This window comes from Muntiacus reevesi, chromosome 2, assembly GCF_963930625.1.
Source record: "Muntiacus reevesi chromosome 2, mMunRee1.1, whole genome shotgun sequence".
Lineage (NCBI taxonomy): Eukaryota > Metazoa > Chordata > Mammalia > Artiodactyla > Cervidae > Muntiacus > Muntiacus reevesi.
The window spans coordinates 144,867,951-144,893,977 of NC_089250.1; the positions used below are offsets into that span (position 1 = coordinate 144,867,951).

The window sequence follows — 26,027 nt, forward strand, 5'->3', positions numbered from 1 at the left end:
ACAAGTTTAGAGCTTGCTGCAGTGCAGAGGCACCCGGGGTATGTCTGTGCCTATTTCAATCATTTCTTATAATTAAACATTATGTCCTTTTTCCCCCTCATCACTAAGACCCATCCAAAAATCCTTTTAAGGTGGCACTATCTACATCAGTGGGTTTACCAGCCTTGGAGGTGTGCGTAGTTAGTAGCTATAATAATGCAGCAGTAAATTAAACTGCTGTGAGCTTCTTGGTTTAGAACAAAAGAACCTATCACCCTGAAAGCTATGAAGTTCCATGAGAGAACCCACTGCAGAAACAAGAGCCCCTGTTTGAAACTTAAAAATGTTAAGTGACTCTCCTATCCCTTTAATTTCCTCAGAAATCCGGAAATAATAGAAATGGCTTTGTTGTGGCTTTGGTAAAATTTTTTATATGAGTTTTCCTATAATTAAGAGGGGGAATAAAAGATTGCTAAGTGTCCAGTCTTTAATCATTTATACTGGGGCATTTTTTAGTTCATTTTCTGGTGAGTTTTATTTAAAAGAATTAGAGTGATTGCAAGCTTTTCTTGTTGGTTATTAGAAACTAGTCAAATTCATAATGTGAACTTTCCTTCTGCTGACAAATCTGCCCCTTCCTGTCTTCCATGTTCACTAATCAGATCTGACGTATTTATGAGTTCACCCAATATGTAATCATATTTAGTAGAAGCTGTTAAAATATTAATGCAATAATCCTACTGAGAAATGTGATGTTTACTCCTGCTGAAATGTTTGTCCCATTCTGTACCTATAGCCACCATATTCTTTTCATTTGCACTCTTACCCCTTGCCCCAAAAGATAGTAGATTACTTCTTTGGTCACTGAAAGATATAGAGATTTTTTTTTTTAAGTGGAAATGTTAAAAGTGATGGTTCTACTTTTGAGCATTCGTTATCTTTTACTCTTCATGTTCAATTTATGGCCAGATTCTCTCCATTTCTCTGGAATCTCTTGTTAAAAGATGCTCAAGTGCCAGAGAGCTCTACTGAGCCTTCTAAGACCCTTTCTGTTTTCTACCCTAGCTCTTTGTAAATTCTAGAACTGTTCTGGATCTCTCTGTTGTCACCATCATTAGGTATACTTACTTATTCTTTCAGTCCTAATCAAGATGTAGACAATATCATTTCCTCTTAATATAACCAAGACAGTATTGACTTTTTTAAGAGCTGTTTTTACAGAGAAATCAAGGGAAAACAGTAAGAGAAAGAACTTTAAAACCAATGTTTTTATATCCTTATTTAACTAAAGCCTGGCAATAACCAATAGAGAATAGTATAGACCTTTAAAAAAAAAAAAAATCCCCCCCTCCACACCATCCCCTGCAGAACTCTTGAATTTGTTTTATTTTTATCTTGTTTCTTCTGGCCACAAGGAGCAAGAACCCTGGTTTTGTCCCTATCCAGGTTGATGTACCAGATTAAATATTTGAAGGATTGGCCCTACTGAAGAAGTAAATCACTATACTGAAGTAAATGTGTATTATAACCCAGATTTATAATTCTCAACAGAGCTTTTCTCCTTCTTCCTCCCTTGTAAGGGTAAAATAGCTTTCTTCTAAGCACTTCCTAATCTGCCTTTTCTAACGTTAGCCATGACTGCTTCTTGCCTTGATTATGTTATCAGCTCTAATTGGTCTTCCTTCCTCTTCTTTCAACTTCCTCTTCCTATTCTCTCCCCACTGCCCCACATGCCCCAGTCCCTTCTCTGTGTGGTACCTAGTGTGAGTATTTCTAAAGGGTAAATCAGATGATGCCATATTTAACTACCTCAAAACTGCCAGGGGCTCTCCTTTACACTTAACAAGAAATCCAAACTCAACTGTGACCCAGAAGTACCTTTATGATCTGGCCCCAGGTCACCTCACTAACCTCATTTCCCACCACTTTCTTCCTCATTCAGTTTGCCCCATCCATACCATCTGCCTTTCTTTCTTTCTTTTGAACACACCATTGACTTGTTCTTCCTTCTGTCTGGGAGGTTTTTTCCCTACATCTTCATAAGGCTTGACTCTGATCTTTCAGATCATAGTTCAGACATTACCTACTTCAGTGTCATTGCATAAACACCTCAGTTAGGGTATTTTTTGTTACCTTGTTTTGTTTTCTTCATAGTACTAACTGGTTTCAAGATTAAAATATTTATTACATATTCTCCCTCTACTTCTTGCCAGAGAAAGTAAAGAAAAGTTTTGTCTACCTATTCACTGGTTTCGCTAGCACCTAGAAAAGTGCCCAGCACAGACTAGTCACCCAATAAATGGTTGTTAAAATTATGGTTATTGGGGGGTAAAGGAGGAAAGGGATAAATTGCAAGATTGAGATTGATACATGCACACTACTATATATAAAATAGATTACTAATAAGGACCTAACCATATAGCACAGGGAACTCTAGTCAATACTCTGTAATATATGGGGAATATGTGGGGAAAAAATCTAAAAAAAAGTGAGTGTATGTGTGTATGTATAGCAGATTCACTTTGGTATACACTTGAAACTAATACAACATTATAAATCAACTATACCCCAGTAAAAATTAGATAACGCAGGGCGGCGCAGGGTGGGCCAGCCTAGGCCGAGCTGTCACTGTGATCCCACCAGAGTAGCTGTATGTCCTCTCCTTGTGTGTGAGGTAGGGGTTTATGTGGGATGGGTCTGCCTCAAGTAAGAGCAGACTGATAAGAAGTCTGGTGGGCCGATTATGTCCACACCCCAGTTCAAGCTGGCTGGGTGGGATGTAGAGAGCCCAGGCAGTGCCCTTCTATCTGAGGTTTATCCCAAGCCCTTCAGATGTGTGTCTTACCTCCTGGGTGTATATCTGAGCAGACACAGGTCTGTACCTGACCTGAGAGCAGAAGGTCAAGTGGGCAGAAGAAGCAGTGATAAGATGATGGCCTGGCAGGGCTCTGATGCCTCCGGGCAGGGCCAGCTGCTACACTGTCATTGCAGAGCCCCAGCCCAGTGATCGGTGAGGAGCTGCTTGTTGGGGACACCCGATCCATCTGCCCAAGTGAGGGGCCCATGCACCATACTGCCTCCGAGGGCCAGCATAGGCTCCTGTTGAATGTGGCCACTGAGGGTTCCCCAGAGTCAGGGCCCAGAGGTGAACAGGAAAGGCCTTGGGCTGGGACACTACCCAGGCTACTCCCCAGGGTCCTGTCCTGGGCTCACAGAGAGCATAACATCTACTGCCACGTAGAACACTGTATCTGCCTTCCCCTGAGTCAGCTGGAAGACCTGGAGTCCACTGAGGCAGAGCCTGAAGCTCCGGCAGGAGACCCACTGGGCAGACAATGATTTCCCACTCGGACGGGGAAAACCCAGCTGCTCCTGCAGGAGACCAAAGCCAGGTCAGAATTCATCACTCCTGGGTGCAAAACAGGCTCTTCAACCACCATCGCTGTTGGTTCCTGATCTACACCATGAACTGGCTACCCCACCCAAAATTGACTTTCCTTCCTCAGTCTTTGTGTTTGATGTGTTGTAGTTTTATCTTTTTCTTCCCCATTATTTATGGCATTCTGTTTTTTATGTTTTAAGTGTAAAGTAATAAAATTTAAACATTTTGTTTGTTTGTTTTTAAAGGTTGTTGATTGATTGATAACTCTAAAGTTCCAGCCTTAGTCAAAATTCTTGTCCTACCCCTCTTAGGCTATAGCCTGAACCCAAGCACAACTGTTACCCACTTTATTCTTATATTCATTCATTCATCATCTTAATCATTATATCCCTCCCTCACTCCACCCCCCCACCCAGGGTTTCAATACCAGAATCTTTCCTTGGAGCCCTTCTGAAGACCAAACAGAATCCTTAAATATCATTTGCACCTCTCTAGTGGTCAGTGTTATTCTCTTTATCTAGTCCTTGCACCCACAATTCCAAATGTTGTCCTATATCTGGAACATTTTCTTTTCTCTACTTAATATATACCTTTCCTTGTGGTTTACATGCAAACTAAAAACATCTGTCATCTTACCATTAAGTTCAGCCAGTCTGTGCTGTATCTTCCAGCATACACACAGTACAGTTAGCAAAGTCAGCACACTTAATGTTGCCGAGGCGGTGGTTAGGCTAGTTGGTATCTGCAAGTGTGTATTTTTCCTTCCTGGCCCAGGCAGAAGCTTCAGAGAAATTCATGGTAATTTTGAAAGTGATGCTTTAATATATTTTCAGGGAAGGAAATGTCAGCCCTTGGCCTTTAAGGGCTGAGAACAGTCGTATAAATACTTAAGTCCTTTCATTTTGTGTGCTTGTCACCTGACAGCTTCTTTCTTTCTTTCTTTTGGAGATAACTGTTCATTGTAAACAGAATAACAGAACAGGAGATGTGCAGGGTTGGCAGAAAGTTAGTGTTACCATTAAACTGAGGTTGTTTGTCAGCTTTCCTAGACATTTGAACAGTAGTGGTTGAGTCATCAGGCTTTTGCTGGGAAAGCCAAATCAATTCTATTGCCACAAGTAACCATTACCCTCTCTCCCACTCTAATATACAACCTTTTGATTTTTTAATAATTGAACTTTTTCACTGTACCCTTGTGGATTTTCTGAGGTTCCCAAATTGAAATTTTGCTGCATTTACTTTAGGCATTAGTAGAAAAATCTGTAAGGGAGAGTGATAGAGGAGACTTGATAACAAAGACCTTTATCTCCAGAATTCTCTACAAATATAATACCTTCATTATGAATTAAGTTAATATTACAATGGCATTTATCCTTAGGAATACCCTATACTTAGAAGTTTTAAAAGTCTGTTTTCATTTTAAATATACAGTTTGATGAATTTTGGTGAATGTATACACCTGTGTAACAGTCAATCAATAGAACATTTTCATTCCATCCAAAACTTTACTGGTGCCCTTACCCAGTCAATCCCATCCCCATATCCAGTCCCAAACAACCTCTGTTCTATTTTTATCATTATAAATTAGGTTTGTTATTCCTAGAATTTCATATAAGTAGAATCATAAAGTATATTCTCTTTTTGTGTCTGATTTTCTTTCATTCAGCATGTTTTTGAGATACATCCTTGTCATTTGGTATATCTGTAGTTTGTTCCTTTTATCATTGAGTACTGTTCCTTTGTCCCCTTTATGGATCACAGCCTTGTCCTGATGAAGGGGCTTGCATAACTCAGTGAAACTATGAGCCACGCCATGCAGGGACACCCGAGACTGATGGGTCACAGTGAAGAGTTCTGACAAAATATGGTCCCCTGGAGGAGGAAATGGCAACCCACTCCAGTATTCTTGCCTGGAGAACCCCATGGACAGCACAAAAAGGCAAAAAGATATGACACCAGAAGATGAGCCCCCCAGGAAAGGTATCCAATATGTTACTGGGGAAGAGCAGAGGGCAATTATTAATAGCTCCAGAAAGAATGAAGTGACTTGATGAAAACGGAAATGATGCTCAGTTGTGGATGTATCTGGTGATGGATGTATCTGGTGGTAAGAGTAAAGTCCGATGCTGTAAAGAGCGATATTGCAAAGGAATCTGGAATGTTAGGTCATGAATCAAGGTAAATTGGACATGGTCAAGCAGGAGATGGCAAGATTGAACACTGACATCTTTAGGAATCAGTGAACTATAATGAAAGCTGAGTGCCAAAGAATTGATGCTTTTGAACTGTGGTTTTGGAGAAGACATGTGAGAGTCCCTTGGACTGCAAGGAGATCAAACTAGTCAATCCTAAAGGAAATCAGTTCTGAATATTAATTGAAAGGATTGATGCTGAAGCTGAAGCTTCAATACTTTGGCCACTTGATGCAAAGAACTGACTCATTAGAAAAGACCCTGATGCTGGGAAAGATTGAAGGCAGGAGGAGAAGGGGACAACAGAGGATAAGATGGTTGAATGGCATCACTGACTCAATGGACATGGGTTTGAGCAAGCTGTGGGAGTTGGTGACAGAGAGGGAAGCCTGGCGTGCTGCAGTCCATGGAGTCACAAAGAGTCAGACACGACTGAGCAACTGAACTGAATTGAACTGAACTATAATAGATGGGAATGGGCAAATGTAATTCAGATGACCATTATATCTATTACTGTGGGCAAGAATCCCTTAGAAGAAATGGAGTAACCCTCATAGTCAACAAAAGAGTCTGAAATGTAGTACTTGGGTGCAGTCACAAAAACAACAGAATGATCTCAGAGTTGTTTCCAAGGCAAACCATTCAACATTATAGTAATCCTCAAGTCTGTACCCCAACCACTGATGCTGAAGAAACTGAAGCTGACTGATTCTATGAAGACATAGAACACTGTCTAAAACTAACACCAAAAAAAATATGATGTCCTTTTGATCCCAGGGGATTGGAATGCAAAAGGAGAAAGTCAAGAGATACCCAGAGTAACAGGCAAGTTAGGCCTTAGAGTACAAAATGAAGCAGGGCAAAGGCCAACAGAGTTTTGTTAAGAGAACGTACTGGTCAGAGCAAATACCCTCTTCCAACAACACAAGAGATGACTCTACACATGGACATCAGTAGAGTCAGAACCAAATTCAGAGTTAGTACCAAAATCAGAATGATTATATTCTTTGCAGCTGAAGATGGAGAAACTCTATACAGTTAGCAAAAACAAGACCTGGAGCTGACTGTGACTCAGATTGTGAGCTCCTTACTGCAGAATTCAGGCTTAAATTGAAGAAAGTTGGGAAAACCACTAAACCTTTCAGGTATAACCTAAATTAAATCCTTTATGATTATACAGTGGAGGTGATGAATAGATTCATGGGATTAGATGTGGTAGAGAGAGTGCCTGAAGAACTGTGGGCGAAGGTTCATAATATTGTACAGGAGGCAGTGACCAAAACTGTCCGAGACAAAAAGAAGTGCAAGAAAGCAAAGTGGTTGTCTCAGGAGGCTTTACAAATAGCTGAGGAAAGTAGAAAAGCAAAAGGCAAGGGAGAAAGGGAAAGATACACCCAACTGAATGCAGAGTTCCAGAGAGTAGCAGAGAGAGATAAGAAGGACTTCTTAAGTGAATAATGCAAAGAAATAGAGGAAAACAGTAGAATCGGAAAGACTAGAGATCTCTTTGAGAACATTGGAGGTATCAAGGGAACATTTCATGCAAGGATGGGCATGATAAAGATAGAAACAGTAAGGACCTAACAGAGGCAGAAGACATTAAGAAGAGGTGGCAAGAATACACAGAAGAACTGTACAGAAAAGGTCTTAATGGCCCAGATAACCACAATTGTGTGGTCACTTACCTAGAACTGGACATCCTGGATTGTGAAGTCAAGTGGGCTGTGGGAAGCATTACAATGAGCAAAGCTAATGGAGATGACAGATTTCTAGCTGAGCTATTTAAGATCCTAAAAGATGATGCCGTTGAAGCGTTGTACTTAATATGTCAACAACTTTGGAAAATTCAGCAGTGGCCACAGGACTGGAAAAGGTCAGTTTTCATTCCACTCCCAAAGAAGGGCATTGCCAGAGAATGTTCAAACTACCACACAATTGTTCTCATTTCACATGCTAGCAATGTCATGCTGAAAATTCTTCAAGCTAGGCTTCTTCAGTATGTTAACCGAGAACTTCCAGATATTCAAGCTGGATTTGGAAAAGGCAGAGGAACCAGAGATCAGATTTCCAACATCTGTTGGATCATAGAAAAAGCAAGGGAATTCTAGAAAAACATCTGCTTCTGCTTCATTTACTGCGCTAAAGCCTTTGACTGTGTGGATCACAACAAACTGGAAAATTCTTAAAGAGATGGGGATACCAAACCATCTTACCTGCCTTCTGAGAAACCTGTATGCAGGTCAAGAAGCAAGAGTTAGAATCACTCTTTGCCACATCAACTGTGAGAATGAAGACCATTCTCAGCAGTCAGACTGTCGACATCCCAGAAAATGTCGACATTACCTTGAAGGGACGGACAGTTATTGTGAAAGGCCCCAGAGACACCCTGTGGAGGGACTTCAATCACATCTGTAGAACTCAGCCTCCTTGGAAAGAAAAAGAAGAGGCTCCATGTTGACAAATGATGGGGAAACAGAAAGGAACTGGCCACTGTCACACAATCTGTAGTCATGTACAGAATGTGATCAAGGGTGTTACATTGGTCTTCCATTACAAGATGAGGTCAGTGTATGCCCACTTCCCCATCAACGTTGTTATTCAGGAGAATGGTTCTCTTTTGGAAATCCGAAATTTGGGGGATGAAAAATACATATGCAGGGTTCGAATGAGGCCAGGGGTTGCCTGTTCAGTATCTCAAGCCCAGAAAGATGAGTTGATTCTTGAAGGAAATGATATTGAACTTGTGTCAAATTCAGATGCTTTGATTCAGCAAGCCACCACAGTTAAAAACAAGGATATCAGAAAATTTTTGGATGGTATCTATGTTTCTGAAAAAGGAACAGTTCAGCAGGCTGATGAAAAAGATCTCAGTGATCCTGCTGCAGAAACCACAAGATGGAAGATGTTTCTGTGGACTCAGTTGTGATATTTTAAAGAGGCAATAAAAACTCTTGATTTGGGTGGGGGGGGGGGGAGTTAGAACCAGACATGGAACAACTGACTGGTTCCAAATTAGAAAAGGAGTACGTCAAGACTGTTTATTGTCACCCTACCTATTTAACTTATATGCAGAGTACATCATGTGAAATGCCAGGCTGGATGAAACTCAAGCTAGAATCAAGATTGATGGGAGAAATAGCAATAACTTCAGATATGCAGATGACACCACCCTAATGGCCGAAAGCGAAGAGGACCTAAAGAGCCTCTTGATGAAGGTGAAAAAGGAGAGTGAAAAAGCAGGCTTAAAACTCTACATTGAGAAAACTGGCATCCAGTCCCATCACTTTCAGACAAATAGATGGGAAAACAATGGAAATAGTGACAGACTTTTGTTTTCTTGGGCTTCAAAATCACTGCAGACAGTGACTACAACTATGAAATTAAAAGACGCTTGCTCCTTGGAAGAAAAGCTGTGAGAAACCTAGACAGCATATTAAAAAGCAGAGACATTACTTTGCTGACAAAGGTCCATATCATCAAATTTATGGTTTTTCCAGTAGTCATGTACAGATGTGAGAGTTGGACCATAAAGAAGGCAGAACACTGAAGAATTGATGCTTTTATTTTTATTTTTTTTAATATTATTTTATTAGTTGGAGGCCAATCACTTCACAACATTTCAGTGGGTTTTGTCATACATTGACATGAATCAGCCATATAGTTAGAATTGATGCTTTTAAACTGTGGTGTTGGAGAAGACTCTTGAGAGTCCCTTGGACAGCGAGGAGATCAAACCAGTCAGTCCTAAAGGAATCAACCCTGAATATTCGTTGGAAGGACCGATGCTAAAGCTGATGGAAAGAGCCGATCATTGGAAAAGACCCTGATGCTGGGATAGGTTGAAGGCAGGAGGAGAAGGGGACAACAGAGGATGAGCTGGTTGGATGGCATCACTGATTCAATGGACATGAGTTTGAACAAACTCCAGGAGATAGTGAAGGACAGGGAAGCTTGCCATGCTCCAGTTCATGGGGTTGTCAAGAGTTGGGCACAAATGAGCAACTGAACAACAGCAACACGTATGTTGTCAGATTTATTCCTGAGAATTACATGTTTTTTAATGCTACTGTAAATTGTATAGGCAGTTTTTTAAAATATATGTATTTTAATGAAATGAGTATAGTGGTTACCCTTAGAGGGACTAGTGACTTGAAAAAAGGAGCTCAAGGCAGAGTTTGTGACCAAGGCACTAGCTGCACAGTATGCTCACCTTGTGGAAATTCATCAAGCTATACACTTAAGATTATGTACTTTTACATATACTATACATTATACTTCATTGAAAATTAAAATAGAAAGACATACTACCCAGTGAAATGGAATGATATACTTTCAAAAAAAAGAAAGAAAGCATAACTCCAGCAGTGTCATAAATTCATGAAGAGTGTCGATTTACTGAGCACTTTACTCTGTGCCATGCAGTGAGCTAAGCATGCTTTTCTTAGATTATTTTGATCTTCACAAAATCCCAGTGGAATAGATTCTGTAATTAGCCCCATTTTACAGATGAGTGAAACAGAGACTCAGAGAAAAATCAAGTTATTTATTCTATGTCACATAACTGGTAAATTGAGGAGCTAAGATTTGAAGCCAGGTCTTTCTACTCTAAGGCTAGTGCTCTTAAAACAATGTGGTGTGGTATAGTGGTAAACTCATTTGAAGTGATGATGGATCTAAGGTATATGTCTACCTGCAATGAAATACTCTGTTTTGAGGGGCGGTGACTAGAGTGTATTACCAGCGGACAGTTGGCAAATACATGAACTCTCGGGTTTTTCTTCATTTCTAATAGTGTTTTAACTCCCATTTATGATTGAATCATTGAAAGTATGAGAAAGTCTTGACTGAACTTTAACTCCTGCAGTGGGATAATCAATTTGTGACATCCTTCAGCACTTTTATCTGTTAATAGTGAAATAGCCACTGATCAAAGCATGAATCCCATTATTTTAGTAATATCTGGTTTATTTACAGTATAAACAAAACACTTTCATTACCTTTCTGATTATTGTTCTCTGTGACTGACATTTCTGGTCTTTATCCAGGATACAATACTCTGGTGGCATCCAACTCCAATCTATTTCTTCCTTTAAAAAGCAAATGTATAAAAGATGATGAGAGGTTTTGGTTGTTGGGATGAGAAGTGTTTGGTCAAGCTTGCAAACCCACCTATTTATTAGCTTTCAAACTCTTACTCCATATTTCACAAGTTTTCCTTTCCTGAGATGCAAACTATTAAATAGTCTACACAAAACATCCCAGAAGTCCCTCAATGCCTGTGTCCAACAAGATTCTTATTAATCATTTTAGGTCTTATATCATAGATAAAAATGGTATTTATGCTAGAAAACATCCAGCTCTGTGTATATCAGGGCTTACTGTTCATAGTGTCTGTTCCTTCTGTATAAATAGAATGGTTCATGCCATTCCTTTTTTAAAAAATATTTTTCTATTTCTTTGGCTGTGCTGGGCCTTAGTTGTGGCACTCAAAGATCTTCAATCTTTGTTGCAGTGTATAGCATCTTTAGTTGCGGCATAGAAACTCTTAGTTGGAACATGTCGTATCTAGTTCCCTGACCAGGGATCGAACCTGGGCACCTTGCATTGGGAGTGTAGAGTCTTAACCACCAGGGAAATCCTGCTAATGCCATTCTTGAAAATATACTTTCAGCTGAACTATGACAACATTGTTAACTGGCTATATCCCAATTAAAAAAAAAAAGTTTTTTAAAAATAAATAAATTTAAAAATAAAACAGATGCTACATTTTATTTTTTTATTATTTTTATTATTTATTTATTTTTAAATATATTAAATATAATATTTAATAAATAAATAATATATTTATTTAAAATAAACAATAAATATTAAATATAATAAATATTACTATTTGTTTGTTTTATTCTTTTATTTAAGCACAGGCAGACAGCTTCTAGAATCTGTGGTGGTTCTTTGTGGTTTATTAAAATGTATCAGTAATATAATCTAGATCCCCCAAAAAAGGAAATATACTTTCAGCTATGTATTGGAAATCATTTCTAAAGAGGCCTATGTGTAGGAGTTAACCTGTAGAAATTAAACCAAGTCTGTCTTCAATAGCAGAAGTTGATTATCCAAATTTGGTACAGTTTGATGGCATATTCAATATGTTTAGGCAGGTAAGAACTCCATAGTTACTCAGGTCTTCTTGCCACATTGGGATTTCTTCAGACAATGCCAAAGATCCATCAAGTTAGTTTGAAAAGTATAAGTACCTAGCTGTACCTGCCACTTTATGGTTATCCTCTAAAGAAAATCAACTTTCTTTAGAGCAGCGAAATTTTCAGTTGATTTCTGAATCTTCTCCTAGTGTTCCCCAGCTTCAAACTGGAGTATAATCTTTGTCTCTCCCCACCCCCCACCTCATACCCTATATATCAAATTGATCAGCAAATTCACTTGACTCTGCCTTCAAAATATACATTGAATCCCAGTTATTTCTCACCACATCTATAGCTACCACATAGTCCAAAAGATTGTTGTCTCTTCCGTGGACTACTGTGAAGTAGCCAGGTATTTAATTAGTCTCCTGATTTCTGTTCATGTCCTCTACAGCCTGTTCTCCACATAGCAATGATCTTTTTAAAAGGTTTCAGATCATGTAATGCTCAGGCTTCTAGGTGCTTCTCCATGTGACCTCTTCCTGCATAGCTTCTCATCCTCTCCAGGAGAGTAGCCTCAGTTTTTTATGTAGTGGCTCAGGGGTCTAAGGCAGAGTAAGCAGAAGTTGTCTAAGCCCAGAAGTCCCAGAATGTTACTTTCTCCGCATTCTTTTAGTCAAAGCCCAGATTCAAAGGCTGGGACAACTTCTTCTTGATGGGAGGAGAAACAGAATTCATGTTCAGGGAGGAATGGAATCCTTTGGGACCAAATTATTACATTGTGGTTTTTTTTAATTGCTACATAACAAATTACCACAAACTTAACAATTTTTTTTAATTTTATTTTTTATTTTTTTTATTTTTCAGTGGGTTTTGTCATACATTGATGTGAATCAGCCATAGAGTTACACGAATTCCCCATCCCGGTCTCCCATCCCACCTCCCTCTCCACCCGATTCCTCTGGGTCTTCCCAGTGCACCAGGCCCGAGCACTTGACTCATGCCTCCCACCTGGGCTGGTGGTCTGTTTCACCACAGATAATATACATGCTGTTCTTTCGAAACATCCCACCCTCCCCTTCTCCCACAGAGTTTAAAAGTCTATTCTGTACTTCTGTGTCTCTTCTTCTGCCCTGCATATAGGGCCATCGTTACCATCTTTCTAAATTCCGTATATATGTGTTAGTATACTGTAATGTTCTTTATCTTTCTGGCTCACCTCACTCTGTATAATGGGCTCCAGTTTCATCCATCTCATTAGAACTGATTCAAATGAATTCTTTTTAATGGCTGAGTAATATTCCATGGTGTATATGTACCACAGCTTCCTTATCCATTCATCTGCTGATGGGCATCTGGGTTGCTTCCATGTCCTGGCTGTTATAAACAGTGCTGCGATGAACATTGGGGTGCACGTGTCTCTTTCAGATCTGGATTCCTCAGTGTGTATGCCCAGAAGTGGTATTGCTGGGTCATATGGTAGTTCTATTTCCAGTTTTTTAAGAAATCTCCACACTGTTTTCTTAACAATTTAAAGTAATACATGTTCATTAGCTCACTGTTCTCTAGGTCAGAAATCTGATATAGCAAGACTGGGTTCTCTGCTCCAGTATCACAAGGCTGAAATCAATGTGTTGGTCTGAGCTGAGTTCTCATTTAGGGAAAGAAATCTCAGCACGTTGTTGGTAAATTCAGCTCCTTGCCTTTGTAGGATTGAGGTCACCATTTTCTGATTGGCTGTCTGCTGGGAGATGCTTTCAGCCCCTAAGGCTGATCAAATTCCTAGCCTTGGTGGTCCCCTTTCTCTTCTGCAACCAAGGACTCGTGTCATTAGGTCACACCCACTGGAGTAATCTCCCTCTTAAAGTCCTGATTTGGGACCTTAATTAAGTCACAGCAGTACCTACATGTTAGTTTGAATAACAGAGAAGAATTTCTTTGCCTGTCAAAATGGCATTATTTTTTCTGTCCCTTTATCCCCTGCATTATTTTTCTTCATTATTTGTATGGTAGTGTTTTTAGCTTGCTATACCTACTGTAATGTGAGTTATTGGTGGTAGAAACTATGTTATTTTTGTTAAGTGCTGTATTCCTAGCACCTGGGACAGTGTTTAGAACGTTATAGATATTCAACTAATATTTATTGAATGAACCAGTTAATATTAGACTTTATGGCATATAATTTTGATGACAACAGGATTTGGGAGGAGTGGGGAGAAGAAAAGGGTATATTGAGCATTGATGTTATTTAAGCTTTATCTCTAAAGGTACCGGGGTCTCAATTTTTTCATTGACTTTTCTTTGCATGGAGGATTTCTTAACTATTAAAAAATAAGTTGTGAGTAAGTAATTGTATAAATGCACAGTAATGGGTATATACAAGAAAAAGCAAATTAGCGTTTTTGTTTGCTAGTCATAACATGCTTTCATTGGTTTTCATCTACATATCTCCAAATAATGTTTTCCTATGAACTTTTGGAAATGGATGCCTTGTCATCCAACAGTATTCCTGATTTCCCAATTTACTGTGGTTATTTCTGTGGCTTTTTCCATATAATTGCTGTTTGCAAACATCCAGTTACTAATAAAATAACAGAGTGAACTCCATCAAACAGACATACATAACATAGCATGCCAGACTGGAAAATCATATAATTTCCCTTATTTCAACACTGACTGTTACATGTTTCTTTCAATCCACCTCTTCTGCAGACAAAACTTGCCAATGGCACTTCCAGTATGATTGTGCCCAAGCAGCGGAAACTGTCGGCAAGCTATGAGAAGGAAAAGGAACTGTGTGTCAAGTATTTTGAGCAGTGGTCAGAGTCCGATCAAGTGGAATTTGTGGAACATCTTATATCCCAAATGTGTCATTACCAACATGGGCACATAAACTCATATCTTAAACCTATGTTGCAGAGGGATTTCATAACTGCTCTGCCAGGTATGTGTACAGGTGTTTGTAAGGCATTAATTTGCCTGAAAAATATGTTACACTAGTAATTATACTGAATCTTCAGTTCTGTTTCTCTTTAAAAAATCTTTGTTGGCTTGATTTTTATGAACTATTTTAATTGTACCTTCTTGGGATATAAGTACAAAAAATTCCGACTCTATAAAGAGACTCCTTTTTCCCCTCTCTTATCCCTGTCTCTATTCACCCTATTTTTACTCACATGTAGGTTTAAATAACATCTTTTCTGATATGTTATCTGATTTGAGATGTGTCTTTTATAGTGTCTTAGTTTTAAGGTATGTTAACATATTTGAATTTCTTTGGGAATTTATCAACAGAATATTTTACTTTGTATGAATGAATAAGAAGCATTTTTTATTGAATATTTTAGAAAGAAGCGTATCTCAGGAGCCTCGTTGTAATATTAAGTATGTAAATTCCAGGCTTTACAGTCTCACTGCTAAGTAACTAAATAGCTGTTATAAACTATTGTATATTTTTTATTGTATGTTTTTTAAAGTATATTTGTGCATACACACACACACACTTTTGAGAGTGCTGTGGTTGTTTCACTGAATGCTTAATGGTGATCTGGGATACTCCATAGGCATCAGTATTTGGGGGAAATGAAGGAAAATACAAGGTTCTCACCCGTGTTAAAAGTCTGTTTTTTTTTTAAAGTAGTACAAAAAGGAGTGGATTTCTAAAATGTAGTCTATCTTTTTTTTTTTTTTCAGTTGTTTCCTGATTGTAGCACTTAGAGGAAATTTAGAAAATTCAAAAATGTTTAAAGTGTAAATACATTTTTCAGAACCCTGCCATTCAGAGAGAACTACTAGAGTGTTCTTAATATTTTTCCTAGGTGTATATATTTCCCTTATAAGTGTTTGCAATATTTTTTTTCTTACTATATTCTCTTAATGTGTTTTCCTAAGTGTTGGCTCTTTTAAAAAACAATTTTTTATAGTATTGTGTATTATTTATGATGGTTGAAACACATATCATTTAAACCCTTTATTTAGCAGTTCAGTTCAGTTCAGTCACTCAGTTGTGTCCGACTCTTTGTGACCCCATGAACCGCAGTACACCAGGCCTCCTTGTCCATCACCAACTCCTGGAGTCTACCCAAACCCATGTCCATTGAATTGGTGATGCCATTCAACCATCTCATCCTCTGTCATCCCCTTCTCCTCCTGCCCTCAATCCTTCCCAGCATCAGGGTCTTTTCCAGTGATTCAGCTCTTCGCAGCAGATGGCTCAAGTATTGGAGTTTCAGCTTCAACATCAGTCCTTCCAATGAACATCCAGGACTGATCTCCTTTAGGATGGACTGGTTGGATCTCCTTGCAGTCCAAGAGACTCTCAAGAGTCTTTTCCAACACCACAGTTCAAAAGCATCAATTCTTCTCTGCTTAGCTTTCTTTATAGTCCAACTCTCATATCCATACATGACTACTGGAAAAACCATAGCCTTGACTAGACGGACCTTTGTTGGCAAAGTAATGTCTCTGCTTTTTAATATGCTGTCTAGGTTGATCATCACTTTCCTTCCAAGGAGTAAGCGTCGTTTAATTTCATGGCTGCAGTCACCATCTGCAGTGATTTTGGAGCCCAGAAAAATAAAGTCAGTCACTGTTTCCACTCTTTCCCCATCTATTTGCCATGAAGTGATGGGACTGGATGCCATGATCTTAGTTTTCTGAATGTTGAACTTTATGCCAACTTTTTCACTCTCCTCTTTCACTTTCATCAAGAGCCTCTTTAGTTCTTCTTCACTTTCTGCCATAAGGGTGGTGTCATCTGCATATCTAAGGTTATTGATATTTCTCCCTGCAATCTTGATTCCAGCTTGTGCTTCCTCCAGCCCAGCGTTTTTCATGATGTACTCTGCATATAAGTTAAATAAGCAGGGTGACAATATACAGCTTTGACGTACTCCTTTTCCTATTTGGAACCAGTCTGTTGTTCCATGTCCAGTTCTAACTGTTGCTTCCTGACCTGCATACAGATTTCTCAAGAGGCAGGTCAGGTGGTCTGGTATTTCCATGTCTTAAAGACTTTTCCACAGTTTATTGTGATCCACAAAGTCAAAGGCTTTATAGTCAATAAAGCAGAAATATATGTTTTTCTGGAACTCTTGCTTTTTCGATGATCCAGCGGATGTTGGCAATTTGATCTCTGGTTCCTCTGCCTTTTCTAAAACCAGCTTGAACATCTGGAAGTTCACAGTCCACGTGTTGCTGAAGCCTGGCTTGGAGAATTTTGAGCATTCTTCACTAGTGTGTGAGATGAGTGCAATTGTGTGGTAGTTTGAACATTCTTTGGCATTGCCTTTCTTTGGGATTGGAATGAAAACTGACCTTTTCCAGTCCTGTGGCACCTGCTGAGTTTTCCAAATTTGCTGGCATATTGAGTGCTGCATTTTTACAGCATCATCTTTTAGAATTTGAAATAGCTCAACCGGGATTCCATCACCTCCAATAGCTTTGTTCGTAGTGCTGCTTCCTAAGACCCACTTGACTTCAGATTCCAGGATGTCTGACTCTAGGTGAGTGATCACACCATCGTGATTATCTGGGTCGTGAAGATCTTTTTTGTACAGTTCTTCTGTGTAGTCTTGCCACCTCTTCTTAATATCATCTGCTTCTGTTAGGTCCATACCATTTCTGTCCTTTATTGAGTCCATCTTTGCATGAAATGTTCCCTTGGTATCTCTAATTTTCTTGAAGAAATCTCTAGTCTTTCCCATTCTGTTGTTTTCCTCTATTTCTTTGCATTGATTGCTGAGGAAGGCTTTCTTCTCTCTCCTTGCTATTCTTGGGAACTCTGCATTCAAATGGGTATATCTTTCCTTTTCTCCTTTGTTTTTCTCTTCCCTTCTTTTTCACAGCTATTTGTAAGGCCTCCTCAGACAGCCATTTTGCTTTTTTGCATTTCTTTTTCTTGGGGATGGTCTTGATTCCTGTCTCCTGTACAGTGTCATGAACCTCCATCCATAGTTCATCAGGCACTCTATTAGATCTAGTCCCTTAAATCTATTTCTCACTTCCACTGTATAGTCATAAGGGATTTGATTTAGGTCATACCTGAATGGTCTAGTGGTTTTCTCCACTTTCTTCAATTTCAGTCTGAATTTGGCAATAAGGAGTTCATGATCTGAGCCACAGTCATCTCCTGGTCTTGTTTTTGCTGACTGTATAGAGCTTCTCCATCTTTGGCTGCAAAAAATATAATCAATCTGATTTCGGAGCATTTAGGTAGTTTAAAATGTTTTTTCCATTATAAACTATACTGTGGTGGTATTCTTACCTGGAAAATCCCAGGGACAGGAGCCTGGTGGGCTGCCGTCTGTGGGGTTGCATGGAGTTGGACATGACTGAAGCGACTTAGCAGCAGCAGTAGTGGGCATTCTTATTCATCTTTTGGGCATCCTAGAAAAAAAAATACCAGAAGTGGGATTCCTATATTAAAGAATTATGAACATTTTTAAGGCTTCTAATACATGTGCTAAACTGTCCTCTAAGAAGCGTATACCAACTTAAACCCTCCCTCAAACTACATTTTGCCATTTTCTTTAATCTTTGCCAATTATATCTTTTTAAAAATTTGTTTTTCCAAATTTGGAAGTTAAATTGCCCTTTAAAACAAAAGAAATGCCTATTTATATCTTTGAAATAAACATTTTCAAGCTGAATTTGTACTTACATCTTTTGTTAAATAGATTTCTGCCCATTCTTCACTCATTGGATTTTATTTTAGCCATAGGCAAGCAGTTTTCTTTGTGCAATCTGTGTGTACCTCATTATTGTGCTCTCCCCAGTCACTGAGACACATTACAATCTCTAGCATATACCACTAAGAATTGAACAGGAGATGATTAGACTTGTGTACTCTTTGCCTAATACTGATCTCTGATGTATATCCGCTGACCACTTTATAAGATACTAAATCATCAGTCTAATGCTTTATGGCCACTTTAACTTATGAACCTATACCATCTGGCTACATTTAGTAAACCAAACTACTTCAAAAAAATGCCTGTAATCCATTAATGTAATGGGTTTGTTTGGAGTGTTAGGTAAAATTATTTCCAAAGAGTTATTATAGGGACATAGTGAAAGATCAGGAGCATTTTGATGCTAGCCACTAAAAAGACAGGAATGCATTTTGAGAACTTCTGATAGTATAGAAAGCTCAATATAAAGATGGAGAAATTGAACCATTACTGTATTTTGTATGACGAACTAATTATTATATCTTTAATTGGCTTATAGTCTTGTTTCTTTAATAAAAATTAGGTGATGAATGCCTCCATCTGCTTGTGCTTAAATATGAACATGTGATGCCAGCCAAACAAGATCCATTTAATGCTTTCTTTTCCAAATCTGTTGAAGAATGTGACTGACATCCATATAATTTTTATAATTAAAATAATGTTTAAGCACATTTAGATTGTTGCTAATGGCGTCCAAATGTATCTTTGTATGATTAAGGGGAAAGAAGCAAAACGAAATGTGATATTATCTCTCTTGCTTGTTAAATTTGTGCCTAAGGTAATCAGAGTATCAAGGAATCTTTCTGCGCTATTTAAATCTTTAGCAAATCTCTAATACGTTACCTGTAAAGAGAAATGACTTTGAATATTTTTTGTCTCACTGTGAATTAGAACAGCAGCCAAAAGGTCTATTAATATGAACATCCTATTTTATGGGATCTGTTCCTCTGAGACCCCAGTACAGATTTGGGTGATAGAGAATTTTAATTGGGAAGCCCGCCCAGTTTACACAATCCAAGATCTGCTTCCCCCGTTTTTCTCTGTATATCCTACAAAAATAGTCTCTGAAATTGTAAGTTGTCTATTGGTCTGGGATTTTTTTTTTCTCATATTTGGCCAACTGTCATTTAGGCTTTATAGCAGCAACTGTTCTCAAATATACTTTTTAAACATCTGAAATTAAACTCGAACTTAAATATGCCTCTCAGTCATTCCTCTTGGGATGTTCCTATACCAACCTGTATTTTCTTTTTCTCTCCTTTCTGCATGCCCAGTATTCTATAGTCCAGAACATTCTGACTTAGTGCCTCTCCCACAGTACATTTAAAGGATATTTCTTTTACTGAACAGCTTTGGAACTGCAGTAGTAATAGAAACAGAATGAGAAATGGACCTAATATAAAGAATTGGGGTAGAGATGGGGGGGTCTGAATCACAGAGTTTGAGATGCCATCCATAGAACATCCCCTAGTGCTGAAATCCATATAGATAGATGTGAATTGTTTTCTGGAATCCTTTTTATTTTTAATGTCTTAGAGGGGTTTGCTGGTTGTTAGTTTTCACTTCCTTATCTAAAGGAAGATGGAAAATACTGTTCATTTCTGTAACCTTGTAGAAAAATTATTGACACTCATTTTAGCCAAGTCTGTTTGAAAAAGAAACTGGACCACACTAGGGACAGTGATGTGCCTTCATAGCGGAATAAATGCTGTTCTGTTCCTGTTTAAAGGACTTTCTGTTTTTAAAAAAAAAAAAATCATTCACTACCATCCATGTCTTTTTTTTTTTGCTTTGCTTCCTTTCCCCACGAAAAGCTCGGGGTTTAGATCACATTGCTGAGAACATCCTGTCATACTTGGATGCCAGATCACTATGTGCTGCTGAACTTGTGTGCAAAGAATGGTACCGAGTGACGTCTGACGGCATGTTATGGAAGAAGCTCATCGAAAGAATGGTCAGGACAGATTCTCTGTGGAGAGGCCTGGCAGAACGAAGAGGGTGGTGAGCCTTTTAACATTCTTACTCTTTAGAGAACTACAGGATCTAGCCTTTCACTCTCTGGAATACAGTATTATTGGGAACCAACAAGACCGCTTATCTTTTGATACACTGATTTTGCTCTCTTATAGCAAAAAGTGTTAAATAGTTGTTCATGTACTTGGCAGTTTTTCTTCTGACCAGTCACTCATAAGTGATATAATAATGTGTTAATGCTGCTTTGCAAAAAGCGATTAAAAAAAAACAAAACTACCAGCCCTCCTCTTTGACTATTTTCTTTTTCAGATTTGTTGCCTTTAGCCTTTGCCTGTGGTGGTCTATCATCTTTGTAATCAAAATTATTTTTATGCCCAACTAGAATAAGAACTCAAGCCTTCAGAAAGAGAAGAAATTGGAATTTAGTATATATCATTGTTTCTTTTTAAGACTTAAATTTTCTCAAGATTTTCCACTGCTTAATCCTGAATCCTGTAAGACATTATGTAATTACCAGCCTAAGAGCAACAGAATTCACCAGTTTTGTTCTTGTTCTTTTAATGTAATGGTACCATTTCATTAGAACTTCTGGAAGATGTCTTCTATATATAATTTTCTCTTGGATGATTCTCTATAATGTCATTATAAGAAAGTTGGGTGTGAATACTTCATAAATAAAATAAAGGTGGTGACATATTAAATATTTTAGTTGATGCACCAGCAGGCATGTGTATGCTCAGTGATATCCTGAGCAATTTCAGGAATTGTTTATCTTGGATCATGAAGAAATACAGAACAGTTGAGACTGGAGGATCAGCTTTTCTTAACAATTTTTCATAAAAGTATAGTTGGCTCCCTTTTTTTGCATCTTTTAAATTCATTAATGTACAATAAATATAATGACCTCCACATATTATACCAAGTAATTCAAGAGATTTCTGTCATTCTGGCTATTAGAAGGTCTTTAAAATTTCTCCCAAATTCAATTAAATTAGGAAGCAAATACCAGGGAATTTTTGACTATAAAAAATTGCATAAATGAAAATATATTATTATTTCTCCTTCCCAAGTATGTTTCCCTTACTTTCACTTATTTCACTGTTTGGAAGAATGGAAACCTTATCTTTGATAACTTATTTCATACTTTGGAAATAAACTATATTGTATAATAAGCAAAAGACTATATAGGTATATGGCATTCAAAGTTCATCATTTTCTTAAGCATGTCAGGACTAGCCTTAGAAATAGAGGAGGCAGTTGCTTACTTGGGAAAATTTTAGGGCAACTAGGAATATCCCTCTACCCTTTGGGGAGGTGGGGGGAGTTAAAAGAAAATCTTCTCCAAATAACTCCTGACCCAAAATTTCAGTTGTAGAGATGCATTCTCATAGCTTATAAAGGTTCCCTGTTAAAATGTACTTTGTTCCCATTTGGACTGTAAATGACAATACACCTTTATCAGATGTTGGGACTTTACAGTCTCTTTTTGAAGGCAGGGAGAGTAAGAAGTACATGGGCAAATCTTGACAGATATGTATGAAAATGCCAAAGATAAAAGGCTCCAGAATTATGCTTAGAGTTAATTTAACCCTAAAAGAGGGTTTAAACCCTTAAAGAGGGTTAAAGATCTCTTATGTTAGTTACACAGAAGAAAAAGAGAAGATCATTGAACAGGTGGCTTCTTGGCCTTTTAAAAGGGTATCTGAAGGTATAGCTGAGAAATAATTTAGGATCAGCACTAATTATCACTCTTTCTCCTATCTCTTCAACCACAGAAACCCACTCCTGCTTTTTTGAGTATCCTTTAGAGTTCTGACTGTATTCCTTTGTCTTTGGCCATATATATCATCTTAGCTTGATATAGATCCCTGAGATTTCAAATATTTGTTCACCCCATGAAGACTGCCTCTGTTATCCCCTTGACAGTATGTGGCTGCTTATGTTTACGTGTTGCCTTTCTTCCTGTGTTAGTAGTTCTTCCTCACTTTAGAAAACAATAGTCTGTAATCACTTTTTCATTTTTTTCTTGCAAGTTGTCTTACTAAGCCTCCTTTGTCAATAAAGCCTTTCTGTTATACTGCCTCTCCCCAAATGCTGTCTTTGAAAACTTCTTCCATTTCCTCCAACCAAAAATAAATAAATAGTTTTCTAAAAAAGCTTTGAGTTTAATTTCCACTCTACAGTTGTATTTTATATCTAGATGAATTTGACAGTCTGCCCCTAGGACATGAGCTCTTATTTTCTCTCTTGAGTAATACTGAAGATGCTCTCTCCGCTTAGTAATGGTAACTCTTAAAAGTGTAATAAAAGACCACTTGGGATAAGTCCATTTTCTTAATCAGCAGATCACATTTTATGATAACATTCTGAATTTAATATTTAGCATTTATCATGTCCTCACACTCTTAAAAGTACTAGGCATTTCACACAGAAGTGGTCCCTGTTGTCAGAGAGCTTCCATCATGAAAGGTTTTAACTTATAAAATATAGATATAGACTAAAAAACCAGTTTTCAACTCTTAGCCACCCTTTTTTGTAGCATCTTTAATTTGAAGAAATTCAGATGTTTTAGCATGGCATGATAAATACAGTGGCATAGAAAATGAGATCAGAAGTTTACATGATTTCTCTTTCCTTAGAATGTAGAGATAGTTTCATTGTATATGAAAAAATCCTGGGGTCCCTATATGCAATTGCCAGAGGTTAAAAAGAGGATAAGAATGAGGAATGGTGAGTTTTGAGAGACAGTACAGTAGTTAAGAGTGTGACCTCTGAAGTCAGACTTAGATTCAAATCGTAGGTCTTCTCACTAGCTGTGTGACCTTGGACAAGTTGCTTAACTTCCCTGACATTTGATTTCTTCACCTGCCAAATGAATATAGTTATTCTTAACCTCATTAAAGGATGTTGACATTGAAACTATTAAATTGTAATTATTAACCAGATTTTTTTTTCTTTGGTGGGGGGTGGCTTGCTGTGGTGGCTTATAGGATCTTAGTTCCCTACCCAGGGATTGAACCTGGGCCCCTGGCAGTAGAAGCACTGAGTCCTAACCACTAGACCACTCAGGAGTTCCCTAATAACCAGATTTAGGACCTCTTCATTCAAAATTTGTTTGCCTACAATGTATTTGTAGAATAATTATTGTTTAGAAAACTGTATCTTTAAGCCTGAATTATTTCCAAGTGTGTCTTGTTTGTCCCTTTCTTTGTGTTGGTGTATCATGCTTCTTGCTCCTATTATAATCCCTTTAAAAAGACAATTATTTTAGCTTCTCTGTTGTGGATTTCCCTTTCTGTATCAACACAGAAGTCAGAGCCAGCTACCTTCCTGATAGGAAATTTTCTCAACTAATTTTCAAGGTGTATAATAGGAAGAGGGCAGGGGAGAAGTGCTCCTGGAGACATTGAACAATTAATTATATTGTAATGGAGCTATAGAGGGAGGTGTGGATGACTGGCCCAGAGAAAACATGATTTCTCTGGTGCCAGGATTACACTCAGAGGCATTTCTGCCTGTCTCCACTTTGCAAGGCACAGTGCCAGTGAGAACAGCAGTTAGTACACCCATAGTGGGGTTTACTAGCTTCCACACCGTGTTTGGTGGGTTCTTAACTTCAGGATGAGGAATTAAATTTTTTACCCAGCAGGAAGTGATTGCCATTTACTGATTTTTTTTTTGTAGCAAAGATCTAGCTTGGGATATGAGTATTCCAGAGACGTGCTGTCATAAGGAAGGAGATGCTAACAAATGTTGCTCACTGGAGTCAAGGAAAGGCAATAAAATCCATGTATGTATGTACACAGCCAGGAACACACCTGTGAAAGTCAATTTTGTGCCTTAGACTTGACAGCACAGTGCTCTCAGGCATTTCTTTTTTTTTCTGCTTTCATACTTGCTGCTGGACACTCCTGTGATCCCTTTGTTTTCTGTTGAAATTGCTCCTTTTAAAGCATACCAGCAGCCTGGGTGCCTGAGTCGCCAATACACCTTTCCCCATATAACTGGAGACTGGTAAAAGTTAACTCTGTGACAGAGGCTCCTGCTGCCCACCATGCCAGGCTCCACTTCACTGGCATAGCTTTACTCAGTGAGGGAAGTCTATGGGGCATGTGCCTAGGTTCAGAGTTTGTAGTTATCACCACTAACAAAATTTTCATAAGTCTAATAAGTCTAAGAGGTCTGATAGTAGATGAATTGTGACTATACAGATTCCGTTTGTCTATTGACATAATGTTCCTGAAGGTCTGACACTCTGATGTCCTACACTAGAAATCATCATGTTTTACCCAAAAGCAAATCAGTGTTGACAGAATTCCTTTAGTCCAGAAAGTTGCTCCTTGACATGGGAGCAACTTTCAGGGAGTTGCTCCTGAAATCGACTTTAACTTTGCACTTCTCCAGGTTAGTTATGGAGATTATATGGAATGGTAATTGTGAAATAGGGAGTTCCTTGTAAATGTATGGGGGAGGGAATGTGATTTTTACTGAGAAATATTTGTTGTTTTTTAGGGGACAGTATTTGTTCAAAAACAAACCTCCTGATGGAAATGCACCTCCCAACTCTTTTTATAGAGCACTTTATCCTAAAATTATACAAGACATTGAGGTAAGAATCTATTTATATTTGGGTATTTACCAAATACTAGAGAATCATCAACATTCTTCAGTAACAGCATTGTTACAGCAAACCCATTAGGGTTTATTGATGTGGGTTAAAAATCAATTTCTTTACAAGTGAATAGGGAGGTTAAATATAGTAAATAGCCAGGCAAAAAATTTAAAACTTTTGAAAATTGTTTATTGCTAGATAAATAGTTAAGAGAGAGGATATGATAACAGCAGTGGAAATATTTAAAAGTTGCACTTATAAACCATTATTCAAATATCTTCTGAATTGAGTCTCTGTGGAAGTTCACTGGTAGAAATGCCACCTCAAATGTAAGGTGAGCACTGAGTAGGTAACCTTATGTGGTTCATAGCTTCCCCTCTGTTGGTGAACAGTCTCTCTCCAGAAGGTTTATTATTTAGTCGAATGAGTTATATATAGGAGGGTTTGAGGAAATAAATCTTTAATTACTTTGCAAATGAAAAAATGTTTTACAACATTAAATAGAAGCTTTTTAAAAAAATGCCTTAAGTTCTATATATCCAGTAAAGCACCGAGCATTTGTCACTGGTTGCCATGAAAGTCAGAAAAGAGTTTAGTTCTAGTCCTTTCCTAATTACTACTTCTTTACCATTCCTTCTTCTCAGACAATAGAATCTAATTGGAGATGTGGAAGACATAGCTTACAGAGAATCCACTGCCGGAGTGAAACAAGCAAAGGAGTTTACTGTTTACAATATGATGATCAGAAGATAGTAAGCGGCCTTCGAGACAACACAATCAAGGTGAGGTCTCTTCAGTTATGGGGAGGTAGCTGAAGGGGTAAGAATGACCACAGTGTAAAGCAACCCAAAGCATAAACTCTAAGTGATACTTCCAGAAAGTGAAAGTTTTAGATTGTTTCCAGTCTGAAAGCCAAAATCATTTCCTTAAAGGAAAAATGCCTGCTTCTCCCCAGAAACTCATACATATGGATAGTGCTAGTGTTAAATTCTATCCTTGAAGTGCACTGAATGGGCT

General features: G+C 38.2%; 1 protein-coding gene and 1 pseudogene across 11 annotated transcripts in view; both read left to right on the forward strand.

The window, feature by feature from the left end:
- BTRC (beta-transducin repeat containing E3 ubiquitin protein ligase) overlaps window positions 1–26,027 on the forward strand; it is a 174,064-nt gene that overhangs the window by 131,027 nt on the left and 17,010 nt on the right. For all 11 annotated transcript variants that reach the window (XM_065923159.1, XM_065923163.1, XM_065923164.1 and 8 more), the window contains 4 exons: window positions 14,406–14,637; window positions 20,239–20,425; window positions 24,911–25,007; window positions 25,655–25,792. In XM_065923159.1, the coding sequence (XP_065779231.1) occupies window positions 14,406–14,637; window positions 20,239–20,425; window positions 24,911–25,007; window positions 25,655–25,792 (654 nt within the window). The remainder of the gene's footprint in view (window positions 1–14,405; window positions 14,638–20,238; window positions 20,426–24,910; window positions 25,008–25,654; window positions 25,793–26,027) is intronic.
- Window positions 7,841–8,479, forward strand: LOC136160070 (large ribosomal subunit protein uL6 pseudogene; annotated as a pseudogene).